The sequence below is a fragment of the Corvus cornix genome, chromosome 1, assembly GCF_000738735.6.
Source record: "Corvus cornix cornix isolate S_Up_H32 chromosome 1, ASM73873v5, whole genome shotgun sequence".
In the NCBI taxonomy this organism is placed as follows: domain Eukaryota; kingdom Metazoa; phylum Chordata; class Aves; order Passeriformes; family Corvidae; genus Corvus; species Corvus cornix.
In genome coordinates, this window is record NC_046332.1 from 4,221,175 (window position 1) to 4,243,951 (window position 22,777).

The 22,777-nt window shown below is 39.9% G+C and overlaps 1 protein-coding gene across 1 annotated transcript in view; it reads left to right on the plus strand.

Annotated features, from left to right (window-relative positions):
* The window catches only part of CRYBG3 (crystallin beta-gamma domain containing 3), an 83,408-nt gene that overhangs the window by 43,728 nt on the left and 16,903 nt on the right, over positions 1-22,777 (plus strand). Inside the window, exons 6-15 of the mRNA XM_039555185.1 lie at positions 262-377; positions 1,318-1,465; positions 7,749-7,888; positions 9,185-9,299; positions 10,413-10,448; positions 11,142-11,275; positions 12,991-13,117; positions 17,604-17,746; positions 19,761-19,887; positions 20,895-20,927. Coding sequence (XP_039411119.1) covers positions 262-377; positions 1,318-1,465; positions 7,749-7,888; positions 9,185-9,299; positions 10,413-10,448; positions 11,142-11,275; positions 12,991-13,117; positions 17,604-17,746; positions 19,761-19,887; positions 20,895-20,927 — 1,119 coding nt within the window. The remainder of the gene's footprint in view (positions 1-261; positions 378-1,317; positions 1,466-7,748; positions 7,889-9,184; positions 9,300-10,412; positions 10,449-11,141; positions 11,276-12,990; positions 13,118-17,603; positions 17,747-19,760; positions 19,888-20,894; positions 20,928-22,777) is intronic.

The following is a 22,777-nucleotide window of genomic DNA, read 5'->3' on the forward strand; positions in this document are numbered from 1 at the left end:
TTAGTCTAATCTTACGTATTTTTGTGTATTATTAGCATATGCTTGCCCACTCTAATAGTGAGAATATATTATTTAAAATCCTGTCACTAGCAATTTTGCTGTCTTTCTCAGCAATTGTTGTTTTCATTCAGTAGAGTGTTTCATAAAAGAAGAAACTGTGTAGCCTCTCAGTTGAGTGGGCACAAGCTGCAAGCAAAAAATAACTATCTGTGCTCTGTGTTGAAATGGGCCCTCATTTGCATGCATTGTGTATTGTTTCAGATTATTATTTATGATACTTGTGGCAACAAAAGTAAACAAGAAGTTCATTCTGATGTGCTAGATGCCTCATCGTGGATCTTTCCCATTGGAACAATACTTAGGATAATCAGAGGATGGTAAGAAATCCAGGTCATATTTAAATAGAGTCTTTCCAATAGACTGCATGTACGTTCCTCTTGTATTTTTATTTATTTTTGACACATGTCTGATCTGCAGGAGTGTCATTTTCTTTCTTTACAATTAGACGGATACGATCTAAAAAAGCATGAAACAAGGCTTTAAAAAAAAAAAAAGTATTGTTCCCCCGGGGGAGAAAGTTCAAACAGAAAGTTTCTAATAGAGCCACAAGTAAGTTTAGAGTTCTTGCCTGAAGTGTTGAGCCAGTGCAGTCATAATCATGATTAGAGATGTGTATGACAAAAAAAGGTGGATTTTTATGGTTCAGTTTCCTTATATGGTAGCTGTTGCAAAAGGACCATCAAAAGAACATTCTCAGCTGCTGGTTTTAATGTGGCATTTAAAGGAATGTGGATGCAGAAGGATAAATACAAGTACCTGTGAGTTTGCAAGTGTTTCTCAATTTGCTTTGGGGAGCTGGGTCTGTGTCAGTTGTTGCATTGGAATTTAGTTGGTGGAGCTTCCAGGGAATGTTTGTGTCAGCCATGCCTGTCACATTTATGCAGTTTTGAGGCAGCCTTGTGCAGCTTTGCATACATTTCCTTCACATCCTAAGAAATGCTGAATGCCATTATTAATATGTTTTATACCTTTTGTAGTATCTGCCTGAACAGGACATGTTTTGATGTGACAATAAATACATTTGTCCTGGTAAAATAAGGGTGTTTATTCACATTGTGGTTTAGCTGTATTTTTATTTTATCTTTTGTCCTGGAGAAGAACTGTGTATTTTACTTTTCAATGCTAAAGTGAATGTGACTACTGAGGGACAGCATGAGAAAGATGTGATATTGGTCTTGATAAGAAGAGCTTTTTCCTGGGCTTTCCATCAGATGTGTTCTACCAGCAACGACTCAGTTCATTTTATCATTATTGCAGCTGGATTTTTTATGAGAAACCGAAGTTCCAGGGTCGAAAACATGTACTAGAGGAAGGGGAGGCTGTGCTGGATCATCTTTGGGATCTCCCAGGCACAAAACATCATCGAAGAAACCTCACAGTTGGTTCGATCAAACACGTGACAAAGGTACGGGCTTTCTTCACAACATTCTCACACGCGTGATTGATTTGTTGGTCACCGTGGCGTATTACTGGCAGTGGACAATGTGTGTGTAGGGTTGCTGACTGTACTTACATTTGCTGTAACTCACTTTTTTCACCTTCTAGGTGGTAAATTCTTTATCTTTTGCTGTGCTAAATTTCCCTTTCTTCCTGAGTTAATGAGCAGGTTGATTGTGTTTCTTTGCTACCACCCTCACATGACACAGTGACCTGTCCAGTTATTTTAAATTAAACAGAATCAGTTCATATTTTTGAAGAAGTTTTTATCTTAAGCTGTCTGCTGTGTCTGTATGGTCTCTGCTTCAGTAGCAGTTGGGTTTCCAATCCCACTTGTACAGCGTAGCCTCCAAAAACTGCTGCCATTCCCTCTAACAGCTCTGTGCCACCTCTAGGGTTTCCACGTGGACCAGTGGTACACCTACAGCATGTGGCTCTGCCTACAGCCATCAGTTTGGAAGGCTTTTTGTTGATAAGAATCGAATGTCTAAAACTGAGTATAATGCATCTGTTGTTACTCAGTGAATGAGGAATATATTTTCCAGATCTTGTGATTTAAGAAGACTTAGAAGTTCAGTGTAGCATTCCAGTTACTCACAGGGCAATGGCCCTTGCTGTGAGTGAATTATCATTTGTATCACAACAGGAAAGATTTTCAGTAAAGTGCTTTCTCTGTTCTCTGCTGGTATAGAGGTCATTTTAAAATTGATAACCTTTTTGTCATCGGTACAGGGGCGTAATGTCATGACAATTAGAAATGCTTTTTCATTCTCTTAAAAAACTTAGAAATTAATTAATCCAAAAGAGGCTGACTGAAAGCAAGAATAAAGAAGTTAACATTTTTTGACCAATATGTAATACGACTATTGATCAATAATGTGGAAGGCAACTAAATAAATAAAGGTATTCCACAATAACATGTGGAACTATGGTCTGAAACCAAGGGAAGCTGGATGTGTCTTGGGTATGAAAGAAAACTCTTGGATAGAAAGATACCGAGTTTAGCTTCATCATGCTTGATAAAAATCTTCGCAGTACAGCTAAATAGGTTTGACCTTGGTTCCTCTCCCAGTCTGTGGTTCATTTATATAGAACACAGATGGAAAGCTTTGTTACTGTACACTAGTTCAGTAATCAACACTTTCCTTGTGTAAATTAAACCTCTAGCAGGCATGGTTGGTGAGGTTAGTGCACTCACTAAGCCAGGTTTTGTCCTCTAAACCCTGGTTCATGAAAAAAGGCTTCAAACCTCCTTTTTTTAGGTTGTTTTTTAGCTGCTGTAGAACTACTTTTGGAAGGTAGTTTCCCGAAGTGTTACCTTATTTATTTTTGTGGAAAATATAGGCGTTGTTTTTATTTGACAAATAGTGGATTCTTTTTCAGGCAGCTCATGTGTGTGATTCCCATGTTTTACTGCCATTCTCTTTTTCATAGGCTGTCAGTGTCTTTTCTCCAGGCTAGTTTGGCCATACTGGCTCTGTGTCCAGGCTATCTGGCTTGTCTCCTAATTTTTCAAGCTTTTTTTTTTTTTTTTTTTTTTTATGGTGGTTGTTTAATGGCTGTTCAGTTGCTTTGAGTTAGCAGATTTGAACATTGGCTAAATATTTGAGAAGAAAACAGCTTGCCAAGAAGAGGAAAAACAGATCTTTACTAAGGAAACTCTAGGAGGTACATTTAATTTTTTTTTTTGTGTCATATTGACCAAAGAACAGTCTGCCAGTAGCTTTGTGCTCTTGATTTGGCTTCAAGCCTTCCCAAAAAAGCAGAGATTCTGCTAATTTGTGGTTAGCTTGTGCCCTGGCTACCTGTGGATATGCATTAGGTGTACCCATGTGTATTTAATTTCAAGAAAGTTGTGGGGAGGAGATTCCAAGGAAACAGATTGTGCAACCAGTAAAATGAAGACCTGTCTGAAATGATGTGGAGACTGAATTCCACTAAGGCCAAGTCAGCGTGAGCCAAGGCTGTCAAAGTCTGCCTGCACACACAGGTTCAGTGCAGCTCCTGCAGCACAGTCTGTGTAGCCAGCTCAGTTCTCTGGCCTACTGTATATACATTTGCTGACCTTTTTGCATGTGTTGTGCTTTATTCTATCTGTTTCTGGAAGCCCAGGGAGGGTGCTAAATGTTATGTTCCCAAAAACAAGAGTCAGGAAGAGTTCCTGACACCTCCATTCTGGAATAGTCTTATAAACCACTATTTTGCAAGGTGACAAGGGATCTGAAACAGCAGGATGCTGTCTGCAGGATGGTTGGGCAGGAAATAACTGGATTCCTTGTGGAGTCTCCTTAAGCAATGCCCTTTGTAATGGGTTCGTTCACAGCATTACATGGAAGGGTGTGTTTGTTTTGTTTGTATGGTTTGCCAGGGGAAAGGAAGTTCATAATTTAAGCAGGGACTACTTTGTCAGATGCCATAGGAAGACACCTGGCAGTTTCAGATGGTTTCATTTGCTGGCTGGTATTTCCAGGACAGTAATCATTAATTTCCTTTGTATTATTTTACTTTACTACCAACTCTGTTGAGTTCTGTAGTTGGTTGGTGGTGATGGGTAGCAAGAGTGGTCCAGTGCTGGAGCACTGGGAGTAAGAATTATGAAAGGATAAAAAAGCCTGGAGGACCAACAGAGAGTAATATTAAAAAAACAAGCTCCAGAAGCAGATAGCATCCTAAAGACAAAACGTGTATCTAAAGTAAGGTGGTGTCTAGACTGTATTACAAAGCAATCATGTGAATACCAGAACTAATTAGGCCTGGTTTTTAATAGGCTCTTCTCTCATCCTTGTTTTGGCATTTCCCTTAAGAAGCCAGACTTCAGTCATTCTTTGTCCTGTTGTTGACACAAAATCACCCCAGTTAAACAGGCTGATTTGATCACTTCAGTCACCACAGCTGGCAGGTCCGAGGAGAAGGCCTAGCAGTGCTGAATTTATTTAGCCCTGCTGGAGCTTCTAGGGCTGTAATCCTAGATCCAGAAGAAGGATAAACAACCAAGACCACCTTGAGGGAGTTGAAGGCTTTAGGTCTGTCACTTCTTCTGGAGCTCTTGGTCAGACTAGAAAAACGTCAGAGATGCCACTGAAGAGGAATATTTCATGCTAAAGGCTTCTCTTCAGGAGGAGCCTTCACCTTTCTGCTGAGGGCCATGTTACTCTTTTGGAGGTGTCTGTAAGTGTTCCACGTGCTTTGTAAACATCCCAGCTCCCTAAAGACCACGAGGGAAGCACAGGCATTCCAGGATGACTCTGTGGAGGTAGGAGGAGAATACCACAGAGTAAGGAAGGCAGAGAGGGATGCCTGGAGGCTGTGACCTACCTAAGCATTTGCTGGTTGTGTATTATCATTGGAAATGAGCACAGCTGCATGATCTGTTTGCTGTGCTTTTTATTCTGTTTTTGCCTAATGGGTCAGTAGGACAATGAATGATGTGAGTTTGGACTGCTTGTGATGGGGGGTGGCACAGTTTGGGGGGTGGGTTTAGGGAGGAAACCTTCCAGTTTGGGATCTGGGCTGAAATACTGTGGTAGCAGTTTTGTATGATAATAGTTTTGCATGTGGGTATCTCATTTCCAAATCTTGACGCCTTGCAGATGACAGGGCTTTGGACTGAAGAATCTAGTTCTCCACCTGACTGCTATCATATTTGTGTGGTTTTCATTTTGTTTCTAAAGATGGTGGCTTTATTGGGAACGTTAAGGGAGCCTCTGAAAGTAATGAGGCCTGTTAAATATGCTCAGGCAAATATGAACATGCTGGGGCCAATATTTACCAAGCTAAATTTGCATGCTTGAATTGTATAAATTAATAGCATAGCACTGAGTGTGCATCAGCAAATACATAACATTCATCTCATTCAGTAATAATAAATGTTACCATTTTCTGCAGTCTGTGCATCAGTACAGGTAAATTGAATTGCATATTTAAGTCAAAATGTGTATTTGTGACTTTAAAAAAATGTGCTCAGAAAATACAATATACTTCTTGCTCAACCATGTTACCACCTTTAAAAACAAATATTTGAATTGATTTCGATGAAGACCTCGGTTTACTGTGTGACACTTTGTGGAAGAAGTTTGTGGACTTAATCTAGAACACACTCAAAAATACAATCACTGTGAGTAGAGGTTTTTTTATTGCTCTCAAAATCTTGCTGGAGAGAGATGGGGATAACTAGGAGAGATTTTATTATGAGTGCTTGTGCTTTACCTACCCTGCTACATTTGTCATCTCTGGAGTTGGAGACTGCTTCATGAGCTTCTGAGTCAGGAGAGCAGACTTGAAAAGAGAATACAGACTGGCTTTTTCCAATCTTAAATGAAAAACAAAAACAAGAGCCTCCTACTGAATTAAAATTAAACATATTCCATCTCATATTCTGTCTGAGCCTGCAGGCAGATACTTTTATTTTGCTACTTGTCTAGTCTTGTAGGTACTTTGTTTCAGAATGTATCTGAAACCATTAGGATTCTGGCATCATTATTTGTGGAATTCTTGGAGGTGCAACTTCCCATTTTCAGTGTCAAGCTTTATTGTTGGATTTCTGAATTTCAGCCTTGTTACATATCAGATATTTTTAGGAAAAAACCCCACAGACTTGAAATATTTCTTAACTGTGGCTTAATAAGATACATATACATGTGAAAACTATGGGGAGATTGTTTTTATTTTTTTTAACCTTGTCTAGCAATGCACTTAGAATTGAGGAGTGGAGTTCCTTAGCATTTTCCTATAAAGCAGCATTTTTCTAGAAAGTCTCTTTTCCTCGTTTTTCTGGGTTTGTTCATCTGAAAATAAAAATTCCTGTATTGCAGTTTTTGTTCTAAAAACAAAGACTGTGCATTGTTTGCAAGGTACAATACAGAGGAAATGTGACTCTGCAGGAGGGGGAGTTGCCAAAACAGTATTACTGTGTTACCTCAGGTCTCGGGAGCAAAGTGAAACAATATCCTGAAGTGCATCCATTCTAATTGCCACACTCACTGCTGACACTTCAATAGCTACTGAAAAAATCTTGCTAACCAAGAAGCTGTGGGATGTTACCCCATAAAAACCCCGCTCAAAGCCCACATGCAAAAGGACAGTGTCATGAGATGAGGTGCTGGAGCTTCCTGAGCTTTTGTGCCCTGTTGCTGGGTTTCTCTGCATGCTCTTGTGTTTTTCCTTCCACGGTCCATGCAGGATCTCTGTCATGATGTGACCTTCCTGGGTCCTCACCAAATCCAGAAATCAGGTGCTTCTGTGAGGGCACCCTCAGAGACCAGTCCTCATCCCTCTTCTCTAGTGCACATGCAGGGGGCATCTTCCTCCAGCCACCTTTAGAATTTTGGGAATCTCTCTATGCTGTCCAAGCCCTCTGTCCTAAAGCAAATGGGTCTGTGGGTCGGGAAGGGGAAGCGTTCTGGGGATGTTATCACTGAGAAGTGTTGTTTTCCAGCTACACACGTGAGCCACGTTTCACTGTTCTGGAACATCCTGCTGAAACAGGGACTTGCAGAAGATCCTTGTTGGTTCACGATGTGTTTGAGTGCTGGGGAAGAAAGTGTTGGCAATGCATGTTATATAAATATTGCAAAAGGAGGGGGGCTCAATAAAAATCCCTGCAAATTCTAGAGAAGAGCATGTGGTCAACAAGTTTGTTCTCCAGCGTGGTATCTCTCAGTAGTAAACTTCCAGTGAGGAAATAGAGGTTGTTGCTTTGTGGTAGCAGGAAAATTGCCCAAGTGTCTACTTAATAAAATAGATGTTTTCTAATATTGCTCTTTTTTTCTTCCTTCATCTAAAATGCTGTAAATTTATTTAGCACAACAAAAAGAATTGAACTCATATGGCTTGGTACTGTAGTTGGATTCTGCATTACAGAACTTGATTGTCGTGGGAGGGAGGTGGGAATGTAATAGACATTTCTGGAAAGTTTTGGTTAATGCATGCATCATGTGTGTTATGGAAGCACTGTTTTTTAAAAGATAAAAAGTCAGTTTTATAATGCTGTTCAGTCCTTTAGTTGGAGAATATTTAAACTGGCCTTTTTGAAAGTCACTTGACAGGCATAAATTTCTTCTTTGAAAATTAGTGGGAGCTGGAAATTTACCTCCCTTAGCTTTTTAAAAATTCCAGCCTCCATTTAAAGAAGAATAAAACCCTTCCATTCTATGAAGCTTGGAGAAGGGTGAGAAGATGGGGCAAAAAAGGGAATGTTTGGGGGCAGAGTCTGCAGGTGTGGATAAACATTACCCTTTGATTTGTTTCCACAGGACTGTGGCATTCCAGAGGTGGAGTTCTGCCTGGCAGCTGGCAGTACAGAGGGACTTCCCATCTGCATACAGGGTGCAGTTGCCAATTTAGAAGAACTGGATGTTGAGGAAAACCCTTACATAAGAGTCAGATCAGGAGTGTGAGTACTGAACCTTTTTAACAGCATTTTGCCAGCAGGTAGAAGAGTAATGTCATGGGATGAAAGTCAGTCAGCAACATGAACAATATTTGGGGGGTTTTGCTACAAATCAGTAAACATACACTGAATATTCCCAGCTCTACATTTCAGCACTGTGCTCTGTGGGCTCCTAGTAGCAGAACCAAATTTTTGAAGGCATTTTTTCCTAGTTGCTGGCAGAAGTCTTCAGTAATTCCATATTTGAGTAGCTTTATAAATAGAAGAAGCAACTCAGCTATAATTAGCTTTGAGTTCATTGGAGAATAAATACTGTGTCCCAAGTCACCCACCCTGTTACAACCATAACACTGTGGCTGAATACCAGAAAATGAGTGTTACATCATTCCAGCATTTCTCAACCTCCAGCCATATCCTGCTGTTCTGCAGGGAGGTGATGCAATAGGACACAGGCCCCTGGGTAGCCCAGTGCTTCCTGTATTGAGCAGAATGGGCTCTTCCGTGGGCCAACACCTCACAGTTCCTGAAGTTTGGGAGTTGTGTGGCTCTTCTCATAAATCATTGCAGAATGACATTAGCTCTTCTATTACAGGAGTGTTGCCTTTCCACGTGAGCCAAGTCTTCCTTCCCACAATCTCACAATATGTCTGTGAAGCTCGAGATGGTGAAGGAGTTAAAAACAGAGCTTGTCTTAGTTTTGACAAAATTTAGTAGTTTTAGGAACACCACTTTCCAGATGGCTCTGTGCCTCTTCCTCCATTCCTTGCGTGGTCGACTAAACCTGTGTCCAGCTTCTGCACTTAGCTTTCTTTTTGATTTAAAACAGTGTGAAGGACTCCCAACATTTTAAATCCTCGTGTCAAAATTACAATAGCTTTCCAAAGGAGTGTTGTACATAATCATACTTTAATAACTTCCACTGAAAAAAATTACATGGGATTGATGTTAGAAGCCTTTTAATTGATAAGGTGACAATCCTAGATAAAATTCAATACAAATATCTTCAGTACTGACTTTTTTTTGGATACTCAGGAATAACAAGCTGGCTTTTTTAAGTGAGTGAACAAATTGGTAATTTTCATCTCTTTCATTTATATTTAGGTTGGACTGAGGAAAAGTGTCTGAGATCTTCTTAGCAGTGATGTTGCCAGCATATTTAAATACAGCTTTGTTTTGATGTGCTGTCTAAAACATTATCTAGTTCTTATGAGTACAAAAAGGAAAATAATTTTAGTGAGATGTTTGTATTTGAAATCTAATTATATGAACTTATTGAGTCCTTTATCCTTACTGTTGTAGATGGCTTGCTTATTCAGACTTGAATTACAAGGGAGAGATGACGGTTTTGGAAGAATGTGATTCACCACCTGAAATTCCTTCAGCAGATGTAAAATCTCTGCGTCCCTTAAGAATGGTGAGGACTTCACAATTCCCTAATAAAGTGTGTGCCTTCCTTTGTTGTTGTTGTTGCTTCCCCAGAGGTTTGGACCTAAATACAACTTGGATTCTAATGTTCTTTTCGGGTGAATCCTTACACATGTAATGCTCCTCCATGGTGTGTTTGCTTTGGTCACTGTGACTTGCTGGGCTTCTGCACCCCTCAGCATCTTCCTGGGAAACTGCTGTTGTTGGGAGGAGGTCAAATAAAACAGAATTGAAGGGCTCTTCATTTTATTGCATCCAACACCAATTCATTAACCAAAAAGCCCTTCCAAAGTTGTTGATTTTCTTTTTTTCAGTTGTACAGTTAGATTTTCTTTATTTTCAGTTAGAGTCTATTGGGGATGGAAGACCAGATAAGGAGTTTATTACCCAGTAGTATTTCTCTGACCACAGATTGCCCAGAAATCTGGGGAGGTGCAGCTGCTTTTTTGTGTTGATAGACAGCACGTGGATCTACGTGTGAGAGAGATGGGAAGGGGTATAACACAAATTTTACTGTGAACATAGTAAGCCTACAGAAAAACAGTTCAAAAGCCATAAAGGAGTAAGACTTATAGCTGTCTCTTCAGTCATTCAAGTGAGGTCAGTGTCTTATTCCCTCACAGAGCATCATTCACTCACATTTCCAGAGAAGATGCATTTGTTGTATTTGCTCTTTGACCAGAAACATGAATATGTCAGACTCTATTTTCTGTCTCTCCTGCTGTTTTCTCTCGCTTCTAGTGTTGCAGCATTTGTGCTTTAGAAATTTGAAATGAGTGCAATAAAGCTTTAAAAGTTAATTTTAAAAACTGGTCAATATCCATTAGTTTAAAAATATGTAGTAAATATTTACTTTAGATTCCCAGACCATAAAGGAATATTTTTAAATTGCTTGCAGTCTTAGAGGTTTGTCAGTGCACTGATTTGTTTGTAGGTCAGGTTTATAGTGTTTATAGCCTTTTGAAATCTATGGCCAACACTGAAAGTGGTGAATATAATTGCAAAGATTTCATGCTCTGATAGTACTGTAAAACATATGTCAAAGTGGAACTTCAAGTTTAATAGAAATACCTATTTCCCCCCCCCCCCCATCTGTTTTTAGGGTGGACTAAAGGTGCAAATGCCAATGAATGTCAAGGTAAGCACAGAGGGCATTGACAATAATATAGAAGCACACTGGGAATATAAAACCTTTATGCAAGCTGCTTTCCTTTTGTTTGGTATGTGATGTTTGATAGCTATTCAGTGCTTGCTGCTGAAGAAAAATTCACTAGTGCTGTCAAGTTACTTAGTGTTTGATGGGGTGTAAAAGCAGTGGTTTGTTTTTCACATATTAGGAAAATGTGAATTTGCTATGAAATGAGTTTTTCTGACTTGACACATTAGTCACTGTAATGATAAAGGGATTGGGGGAGATTTTCCCATTTAACATACCAAGTTTAAAAAAAAAAAGGAGAGGGAAGGGAGGAAGAGGACAGGAATAGAACCCTGCCAGCCTATCCCCTATTCTAGTACAAGGAGTTGTGAGTGAGACCATGATCCTTCTGTGATCTGAGGAGCTGAAAGCTGATCCAGAGTTATTGCTCCTTTTTCTACAAAAATGTTAGTGCTTTAGGTAACTTTTAATTATACAAATACATGCATGGCTTGGGTGTTTTTCTAATAAATGCTGCAACAGATATAAATATTGTTAACAGCTGATCTGTGTGATTCAGCAGATGAGGAACCTGAAGGGGCTGTTAACTGCAGTCATGGAAATAACTTCAGCAAAGTACAGGGAGAGGCTTCTTGTCTGCTTTTGAAGGATTAAGCTCAGCATCATGTTTTCTAGATAATAATATATGAGAAACCCCACTTTGGAGGATGGTTCAAAGAGTTTTCAGAAAGCATCACTTCTGTCCCAGCACTGTTTGGTAGTGAAGAAGAGTTTCAGGAAATTGGATCACTACGTGTAATTGGTGGAGTGTGAGTATATTTCACTTTTATATTTATTTATTTTAAGGGAGAGAAGCATAATTAAGTGCTTAGAAGTGCTAACTAAGGGGGGTGACTGGAATCTTCCACAGGTGAAATGTTTTGAAAAGAAAGGAGTGTATATTTCTTGTATTATCAGCTCTTCGATTATCAGCCTACCAAGGTAAATGTGTGAAAGGTGTGAAGCCAGTGTTTGCCATTTGGATGCCAGTAAATTAGGCCACACAGAGCTTTAATTTGTATTGCTTTATACTCCTGATAGTCTCTACTTAATTTGCTGAAATGACCTTGGGTAGGTGTGGTCAGTCTTCAGTTTGACATTTTAATACCTCTGAAACCTACAAACTGTTTCATTGTCTCAATGGTTTTCCTGTGCCACCTGTTTCATGTTATCTGGAATTGGGAATGTGCTGTTATCTTCATTAATTGAGGCTTTGGATGGATTCTGTGTTGCCCTGCCCCTCCCTGTGTCTCACACACACAGGGGGCTGTGTCACACCTGTGTAACAAGGTGGGTGCTCTGAGGCAAACCCAGCACCAGCTGCCAACCCCTCGTGTTGCTCTTTCACCCTCTCCCAACTCCCAACAGGACAGGACTGTCTGAGAGCAGGCAGGATGGTTGCTTCTGCCAAAGACCTCAGTAATAAAACAGTTTGCAGAAAATCTTGCTTTTGTTTCCAAAGGGGTTTTCCACTTCAGTATAAAGATGGAATAACATAGATCCTTTCAGGCTGCTGTCAGAATTTTACAGGCACTAAATTCAAAACAAACCTAATTGTTAATACTCAAATAATCTACTCATAAGTGCATTGTGTGTTTTCTATCTGGGGAGCCTCCGATTATTAAAAGTCATTGTTCTGTCTGTTGTGGCAGCTTTTATTTTTAGTGCTGTGGTAACCTAAACAGCTGAATTAATGTAAACCAAATGGTACTAAAAGTACTAAAAGTAAAGCCTGCCAGATTTCACTGCCAACAGAATTTGTACAGCAGTTCTAATATTTACAGGGGAGCTTTAATGAAAGAAATGTTTACAAGACAAAAGGAGGGGGAAGCACATTTTCAAATTAAGATCCTGTAGAGACTTGAAGTTGATATGGAAACACCTTCCTTTAACTGAGCCTTATCTATATATTCAAAATACTTCGAAAAGTTCAGTTTGTTTAGTGCTAAAACATATTCCATATGCAATATGGAATATATATTCAATTTGTTTATATGTGTATGCTTTTAGATTAATGCAAAAAAATAATATTAGCAGGCGAAATCTTGTTCTGCAGAAATATGTTAATTTTGTCACCAGCTCAAGCTAGGGTAGAGTCTCATCATTTACTAGCACACTGAAGAGATCTGCTGCTTGGTTTTTTTATCACTGAAACTTTTGGCATCTGATGCATCCTGGGCTCTGTGGTACTAAATCTTGGTATTGGGAATGTGGCTGGCTGAGAGGAGGTACATGGAGAAACGTTACATAAATCAACTGTTGTTGGCTAAAGAATCACATGGTGGGATTTTGATCCACAAAGAACACTTCATGGGTGCCTGTTGTGACTCCAAACAAGCATTGCCTTGTTCACTGGCTGGGTTTGTGATACTCGTTTTAGTGGTTTTCGGATGTTCTCTTCCCCTTTCATTTGTTACAGAAAATCATGTGTGCAGTTGTTTTGCCTTTACTGACTTCTCTTCCTTTTGTTGTGGGGCTGCCACAGATGGGTTGCCTATGATAAGGAGCGCTACAAAGGCCATCAGTTCTTGCTGGAGGAGGGAGATTATGAGGACAGACACTCCTGGGGGGGAACTGGCAGTGCCCTCCTGTCCTTCCGCTTCCTTCAGGCTGTAAGTACTTACATGGATTTCATACAAATTATGCACGGCTCTGTCCGTAAAGAGCAAGGTTATTCTTTGTCCACGGTACAGCTGGCTTGGGTTTGGTCATTCTGTCTTTTGCCCGTGTTCATCCTCATTCTTTTCCTACTGGCTGAAATCTAGGCTGCATTAAGAAGAAGCAGGTTCTAAACAGTCTTTGTGAAGTTGATACAAGAATTGAATCGTGCAGAATTCCTCGTCTACCTGCCAGGTTTTCCAAGTACCTCACTCCTGCACCTCAAGCTATCTGAATCTCTCAAACAGAATTTTCTTAAAAGCGTAGCGTGCCCGAGTGTACAGAGTAGTTCTTGATTAAAATAAAAATAGCTTTTCAATGCAGCAGCTGTTGCAAGCCTTAAAACAGCATTACCCTCTGTCTGTGATTTTTCTGCCAGAAAATTTTGGCAGCAAAAATAATCATGGTAAAAAAATCCCTGCTACTAAAATGTGTTTAGTGGAGGCAAGGATGAAATAATAAAAAAAACTATTTATAAGAGTCCAGTACTGGAAGCAAAGTTAGACTTTTTAGGGATGGGGAAACATGGGATTAGAAGTTCTTCATCATTTCGTTTGGTTTGGTTTTTTTGTTTGTTTGTGTAAGGGTTTGAAGGATTTTTTTTTTTTATTATAATGGGAACTCTGTGAGCATTAAATACAGCTGCAAAGAGTAACTTCTTCTGAGAGTAAGATTGTTCGCTCTGATATTTACTCAGTTTTGTATACTCAGATTACTCATCTCCTCATCTGAAGAGATGTGATACTCCTGAGCCAGGAATTTTGTAGAAATTGAAGATAGGCATTTAGAGCAAACTCACTGTCTCAACAGTCTTTTTTTTTTTTTTTCTTAAATAAAAAGTTAATATGAATCCAAGAAGGCTGTACTTAAATTCACAATTTGCAGGTTTGTTTTTCATGACAGGCACCTAGCAAAAGCTGGGTTTATAATCAGAATCTATCAAAACAAATATAGAAGAATGAATTGAAGAAGAATATCCCTCTCTAAATAATTTATTTTCAGGTTTCTGAGAAAAAAGTAGGTAGGGAATTTCTTCAGATTCCTTATTTTGATTGTGCAGAATCCTGTTCAATTACTGAATAATGTTAGTTTTCCTCTCTTTTCCAGCTATATGTAGGATTTGTGAGCAACTGAAAATGATCTTTTTAGATTTTCCTCTTGACAAAGGACATAAATACAAGTTAAAATTGTGCGTGTGGGTAGCAAGAATGACCTTCCATGTTCTGTATTTAATTTTACTTGCACCTAGAACAGTCAGAAGGCTCAAGTCATTAACATTTTAAAAACACATATAATTCACAGTCATATATCAACATATATCATTCCAGTTGGCTTATAAATATGCATAAATATTTACCTATTGATAATAGAAGTGAAAAGGAATAATTCCCCTCAATTTGTTGCATAAGTGAAGGCAATCAGCTGCTTGCCAATAAAATGAGTAATGGGCCTGGCATTGTGTTGTTTGGCTTGACCAGCAGATTGCCTCCCTCTCTGTGATGTGCATCACACAGGGCAGTGTTCAGGCTGGCCATATGCTCCCTTTGTGACTTTGTATGCGATACTTAAGGTCAGGATTTTAAAAATATTTTAGTACCAAATGTTCAGTTTCAAGGGGACCTGGGCAAAAATCCAAAATCTCTGTGCTTAAGGCCCCTCACTGCACAGCAAAGGTCCTGGCTCTTCTCCCTAAGCTCAGGAATTCTGTCGGGGAAGCAAGGTAAAGGTTGCAGTGGTCTCAGAATCCGCAGGGATATCGCTGGATATCAGATCTTTATTGCTCTTCTCGTTTAGTCAAATGAATTCGAGAGTCTCTGTGGAAGACTTGGGGTTCTGTGAAGTGTAACTGAGCCACATTATTCATGGTCACTTTAGATGGGCAGTGGGGCTGGGCACTGACCCTGCTCTTTGGACAGACTCACGGTGTGGGCTCAATGGGGCCAGCTCAGCCAGACTTGGATTTTTCTGCTGGGGCATCACGCCAGCAGACCTTGGCTGTGTTGGCTTTAAGGCCAACCCAGACCTTCAGGGAACTGAGCCTGGCTCAGAGGGCTGGGAGCTGAAGCTGCTGAGCCCCATGTACCTGAGTCAGCTGCAGGCACAGTGGGATCAGAAGTCTTTGTGTGGTGCTCCCAGAGCTGGAGCTGGGGCAGAGGCACATCAGTGGCTCTGCAGAGCCTCGTCAGCCCGTGTCAGTCCCCTCTGTCACCGGGGCTTAGCAGTGTGCAGAGCTATTCAGATGCTCCCCAGCCACCACAACCCCACATGCCAGGTTCCACCAGAGCCTGCTAGTGCTGGGGAAATGCAGCCCCTGTTTCTGTACTCAGGGCAGTGCTGCAGTCGAGCTGAGGCAGGAATTTCATTTCCTGACAAGTCGGAAAAGTCGGGCACCACACACAAAGTGGGGATTGTTGCACGTCCCCCCTCCCCGGCCACTGGTGAAGATGTGCACACACGTGGGCACGCTGCAAGGGCTCTCAGCTCTTGGCTGGCTTCAATATTCCTGCAGTGAACACTCACAGGTGCTGATGTGGGGGTTTGGGAAGTGTTTGTGAAGCAGAGGTAAAAAGATCTTGTAGGATTGTTTTTTCCAGCTGCTGCCAGCTCCCTTGTCAGCATCTGTGTTGAACACACCGGAGTCAAATGTTCCTGAGGGCAGGCAGCAGTCTGGACTGTGAGCTGCTTTGAGGGACAGTGGCATTTGCTTCTTTTCTGCAGTGTCAAATACCTTCCAGGCTGGGCTTTGCCCATGGCTCAGTGAAAGAGCAAAGTTTCTGAGTCTTTTTCTGTCGAGCAGAATTTGTTGCCTTTAGAGCTTTCCTATTTATGTTTTCAAGTCTAGAATGATTTGCCTTGGTCTGAAAGTCTTTTCTTAAAAAGTACTTTTCCTGTTGCTTGTTGTAAGAAAAGCAGTAGTGGAAAGAATGATGGCTGAATTTGAGAGATGTTTTAAATTTAATTACAATTGTGGATATATTTCAGTATTTAAACTTAGTTAAGGGAATTATGTGTAGATTTGACCTAAATGACTTTTTGGGTACTCTTACAAATAAGTCTTTTGCTTTAGGATTGTTAAGAGTAGCTGGTTTTCATGTGCATTAATACTGCACGAGTTTGGCTGTTCTTTTTTTTTTTTTTTTTTTTTTTTTAAAATTTCCCCTAAAAAGTAGTCTGAAGCTGCAGTTGTTCATGATGATTTTTCCAGACCTGGCACTTTAATTTCTAGTTTATACCTGAAGTAGTTGCAACAGTTTAAGTAAATGAAAGAAGGAAGTGGTCAACACAGTAAGAAAACCAGTTTTACTACAGGATTTGTTCCATCACCATTTTACTGTCCTGTAAACAGTGCAGAGAAGTTGAGCTGCGTCAGGTGTTCATTCTAAAATTGGTTTTCATTATTCATTGTGATTTCATCCTGTAGCAAAATGTGTTGCCCTCCAATGAGCCTGTTTGATCAGGTTCACCTGACCAAATGAATCTGGCTGCATGCTTGGTTTGTCCTTAATTTCTAAGTGATTTTTCATAGTTATAAATCTTTGTTTTCTCAGTGTTTAGTGTAATAATACCCATGGTGGTGTCCTCATATGTTTATGGATCTCTGTCATCCACATTATTTACTTGATAACCTTTATTTCTTGTTTGCAAGACTTATTTTCAACTCATTATAACACTGCTGAATGTTTGAGAAACACTGAAATTGAGTTCATGCTTTCTGTTAAAAGTTAAAGGAATAAAGTGAACAGATTGTTGTTTTCTATTTTCCCAAGCAGCTGCTGAACTGTGTGCTTAAAATTGCTAAGTGGTTAAAAAGCTGAAGATTTGAAACCCAAATGCAAATAATCTGAAGCTGTGCAGGTAATCTGGCCAAGAAACTAAGCTGGCTGAAAGCACAAAGCAGTGTCACAGCTATGTAAGAGAGAATGTGACAGTGTTAAGCAGGATTTATTTATAGCTACAGTGGGTGTATCCAAAAAGTGCAAACCCCTTGTGCTGGAAAGGTGATCTTTTCCTCTCTGTAATTATTGCCATGTTGCTGGGAAGGGATGAGGAAGGAGAAATTAAATGAAAAACTATAGTCATGGTCTGCATGGAGTGAGGCTTTTGGAAGATCAGTGCTAAACTCTTCTCAACTCTTCTCCTTCCCACACCATCATCTTTGCACTCTGAGCCATCCTCAAAGAGGAAAGGATGGTGCTCAGGGGCAGCAGGCTCTTCCTCTGTTCCGTGCAAACCCCTGAAGGCCATATCAGATTGCCAGGCTTCCAGTTATTCCAGAACTTCAGTGCCAAAATACCCCATAAAGATCCACACCAGGGAGCCAAGTCCCTTCACTGCTCCATAGCATGCTGTGTCTCTGGCTACAACTCCTTGCCAAAATGTGTTATGTTGTGAAGAGTCATTGAGCTGTGACAGTCTTCTAACTCCTGTGCTGCCTCTTAGGATTTCATAGAGTCTTCAGTGGCACTTTTCCAGTCTGATGATGAAGACGGGAAAGGATTTGACATCGTCAATGAAGAAATCCCTGATTTGGAGCAGGCTGGATTTGGCCCAGAGACGAGGTCGATTCTTGTGAAAAGTGGAGTGTAAGTCTGCTCAAATGGATGGATGGAGCTGTTAAACATTTCTGTGCACATTTGGGTACATCTTTTGAATGTCTTCCACATGGTACACGTGGTAAATATTTGGAGGAGAAAAGTGTTTCTGTAAGCTTCATTGGGGAATGGAAGGGAAATCATTTTAGTTTTCTGTAGCTCTCCTGCTTGATTTGGATCTGAGCATTCTTGTTAGTAGAGAGAGTTTGTAATGTCTCTCCTAAGGTGTCAAAGACTATAGTTTCATGATAGTAGCTTTGGCAGTAATACTGAAGAGATATTTTAGATATATTAAGAGCTGGTATAACTTTTGGGACAGGTAGAGCCTGTCCAGAAAGGATGAGATGTGCTGTATTTGTAATAAAGTCAGACTGCTGGCACTGAAATTAATATACTTTTTATAGAACTACTTAAAGGAGAGAGTTAAAGCAACAGGTGTTGAAGATACCTGGTTCAAACTGATCCAGCTTCCAGGGTGGACTTGGCTAACTTTTGGTGTGCATATGTGAAGTTCAGGAGGAAAATAAACAACACAATTGCAATAAATAAGGTACATTAGACCACATGCAGTGTCTGTTGACAGAGTTATGCAGTATTAATTAAGGACAAACTCAAAAGCACTAGAAGCCTAAAAATTAGTGGGGGGGGTGGGTGAGAATGCCTGGCATGAAATAACAGCTCTGATCCATCAGATACTGCAGGAGTTCACAGGAAGATAAGATATAATGGCCTTTTTGTAAGGATCTACTGGAATGATAGAGTAGGCCATTATTTGGAAGGCATGGTACTGTGCATGAAAAATAATACCACTAAATGCTAAAACATGAAAGACTTTATGGGAAAAGAGCACTGTGGAATCATGGGGGTGGAAATTCCAGACATTTAATAATTTTAAAATTTTAAAATATGCAGTTATTTTAAAAATGCAGTTATTAACATTGTCATACCTACCCTGATGGTGATGGGGATCAGGAACTGTGAAGTGAGGGACCTGAATTGCTTATGTAGGGATTGGTGATTAGTGTCTCATGAGGATTAGGTACAAGAACGAAAGGCTGAGACTCAGTTTGGAGAGGAGGGATACAAATGAGAGCTGCAAAATCCTGAAGGTGGTAAGACAAGATTAAAGCAGTTCACAGAATCTTGCATGACAACAGTTGAGGGAAATGCTTTGCAGAAGTGGAGATTGCTTTAAAGCAGATTTTGAGGTGGGATGAAAAAAAGCCTTTCCTACACCAGAGGCAGTGAGTTTCTGGAACTTGGTGCTGAAGGGGCTGTGGTAGCAGAGAGCACCAGGAGGCTAAAAAAAAGTATTAGATAAATTAATAGCAAACAGACTGACCAGTGGGTGATAAAAGTAAAATGGGTGAGGACATGCCCTGTAATATCCCTAATATAATAGTCCCAGTGCTGGGTGAGTAAAAGAGGAATGCACCACCAAAAGTGGGTGATTTAGTGGTGTCTAACTATCTCCCATCTGCTTCTGCCACTGTGCAGGGTTAGAGGGACCCTCTAGGTGGGGGTTTCATTCTTCTTAAACTGCAACAGGGAAAGCATGGTGGGACAAGCTTGAACTGCCAACTATTGCAGGCTTTTGCTTTCTCTCATCAAGCATTCCTCAGTTACTTCTCTTTCTTCTTCCACCATTTTTCCTAAATCCAACTGGAAAAGTTGTAAGAAAGCCCTGTCTGGGGGATGCCAAACAGGTAAAGATTCAATTAAGAGAGAATGAAAAAGTTATCAATTAAATGTCTCTCCTCTGAGTTTCTGAGCAGGGCATCATCTCACAATGAGTTTGATGGGAAGGCAGACACCTAAAATCTTCTGTTTGCCAAAGTAGGTAGAAGCAGAAAATGAAGTATGAGACAGTTTTGTGCCTCTCATCAGGTTTAATGTTGCACTGTCTGCCAGGTGGGTTTTTTGTTGTGCTTGACTTGCTGTTATTGTCATCAAACTACTCAGAAAAATGTGATGTTTTCAGGTTAATTTTTGTGTCATTCTTCAGGTGGGTGGCATATCAGCAGAAATATTTCTGTGGAGAACAATATGTATTGGAGAAAGGAAAATACAAATGCTTCTTTGACTGGGGAGGATCTAGTAAAACCATCATGTCAATTCGACCTGTTAAGTTGGTGAGTTACCAGAATTTAAGGGAAAATCTTAAAAGAAATGAGACCTTTGGAGGTCAGAGTGTACCATAACAATTAAACAGGAGAGTCTGTGTTATAACAACTTGTCTATTTTCTTGGAAACAATTTAAAGACCCTTTATGAAAGGCATAATGAGTCTGTTCAGGATGGAGACTTAAATGGGTAGTGTGGATCTTTCTGTCTTTTGAGAGAATTACCAGGGAAACTTTGTAAGAAGAATTTCCCTTTGGCAGACTGCATACGTGGAAAAAATAACCTGGCCCGGAAAGATTAATTTGCCTTAAAACAAAGTAATTTATAATGCCTAATTGATAATGTATTTAAAAATACTTGAGAATTTATCTGGCTTGTGTTGTTACATAACAGAATTCTGTTGGGTTTTTTCTTATTTTTATGCTGAAATATTTGTACTAGATACCGTGAATAAAGACAGGAAGTATTTTTAATCCATTATTCAATCCAAGGTAGTGCCAACTCACCCAAACAGATTAGTGCCAGAGCTGCCAAAACCCTAGTGCAAAACAAAGACAATCTTCAGCAATAAGTATTAAATGATAATAAGTTATAAATCGTTAATAAGTAATAAATTATAGGAATGTGAAAGGAATACTTAACCGTATTTTGAAGAGCACATGTTGAGAGAGGTGTCTTCTGTTGGTTTCAGTTCTTTTTTTCAAGAAACAGCCTCAAAAGTAAATGCAGAGACATTTACATGGATTCTAATCCATATTATGGGAACTAATTAATGCTGATGCAAGTTCTCTGTGTGAAAGGCATTGAACAATCAGACAGGTAGTTGTGAGCTTACGGGCAGCTCATGGCAGAAATTGGGGAAGAGAATTGTGCCAAGAGCCTGGGAAGTTTTTTTTTCCCCTCTGCTCCTGAGTTCATACTTAACAAATTTCAGGCAACTTGGCATGTCCCCTAGGAAATTAATTGTAGTTAATGTTGGGGTTTTCTAATGTGTGTGTATGTGTTTATTATTGCAGGAGCCCCTTGGGACAAATGAGCCTCCACATTTGGTATGTTGGCATTACGTTACAGTCTCTAGTACTAAACTACACTTAATAATTAAATGCAGGTAATGTTGAATGCCTTGCTTCAGGTGATACCTCAGTAATTTCAGGTGATACCTCAGTATTGTCACCTTGCTACAGCAGATCAGTGATGGAGGAAACTGGTGGATGTATCAAAGTAAGGTCTGCTACGTGTTCTGCCCTTTGCTTTGTTCCAGATCATACCCTTTAGTATTCTGTCCCCAAGAATGCAAGCAGTCCACTAGGTTTTGAGTGACTTTGGGTCTCTGTAGCTATGAATTTCCCTCTTCTTTCCCAGTTGTTTCTGGAAACTCACCATCACATCCATTCATCCTTCTCTTTATGGCAGATTTTCTTTCCATTACTTTGCATTGCACCCAGTTTGTCACTCCTGTGTTTACTGTCAGGTGAGGATGAAAATATAAACTGCAGAAAACTCAGCTGCATGTTTCAAACCTGCAGATGCATCAACACCTGGTTTTTAGTCTTGGATACTGGTAGTTCTGCTTTCCAAAGTCTTCCAAGCAGGTAGAGCTGCTCCTTAAGGTTTCTCACAGTAACATAAGAGCTTAACTGAACACATCCTGGTTATGATAAATCTGTGATAAATCTCTCCTATGATACATTCTGCCAGTTTCCCTGAAAGTTGTGTCTATCACCAAGTGATAATTTATCAAGAGAAAGTAGTCCCTGTAATTCACTCTGAGGCTCAAAAATGAGTTACTTTAGGGTCTTACACTTTTGGTCCTTATCTTAACAAGGTTATATTCCATTAATGGACCTTTGAGTTATCTTTCTGAAACAAAAACCTGCTCTGTGTTCATCACCATGTGTGCTCTGTGCCTCCTGCAATGTTCTGTCCCAGCAGGGCTCTCCCCCTGTCCAGCATGAGTTGTTTGGTTGATCTTTTTCTGTCCTGCTGGCATGGGTGATGATCTGAGTGGTTTTATTGCTCTCTCTCTCTGACATGTTTTTAATTAAGCAAATTGGGGAAAGTTTATTTTGAGGAACATGACTTATTTTCTGACAAAAGATATTTTAGAGCTCAGTGGTTCTGCTTCAGCAGACTTGAGTATTTTGTCATCTGGACACAATTTCTCTTTTGCTTGCTTGGATGGGAAATGTTGTGTATTGTGTTACTTAGCAGGTGGACCACACCCTCCTTTTTCTCCAATTCTACCATTTTATGATTAACCCAGGACTACAGGAAATGTTTCCTGTCTGAAGACATAATTGGTGTATTATTTTAGCCTTAAACACTGACTTCCTGCCCGACTATTCACATGGCAGTTTGCAGCCAAATCCAAAGACTTGCAAGTGTGTTCACAGGAGGGCCTTGGTGAATGGTACCAGATGAAATAACTGACTCAGATAAAACTTCTGGGGTCTAAACAGTTGAAGATAGTTTTATTTCCATCTCCAATTCTTCCATTTTTTCAGGATCTCCCAAAATCTATTCTTTGAGCGCATTATTCCAGTGTTGCAGACCTTTAAGATCAATTCAAACGTCTGAAGTTTCAATAAACTGTACTTTACAGGCTTTTTATTTCCAGAAACATAAAAAACTGTGTGTATATGCACAGACACCTTTAAATACTGACATGTACTAGAGGGTATTTTGCCTCTTGTGGTCCCTAATAACAGTCTTAACACCATTTGTGAAAAAATTACTATCCTGATTTATCACAATCCTGGTTTTCATAGGATTCTGCCTTGGGGCTAGGGAAGAAAGAACATCATTCATAACTCTACAGTTCTTACAGGACAGGAAATATTTTGAGTACTTTTTAATGGGAAAACATTTAATCACTTATCCTAAGTAAAAGACAGCCCTT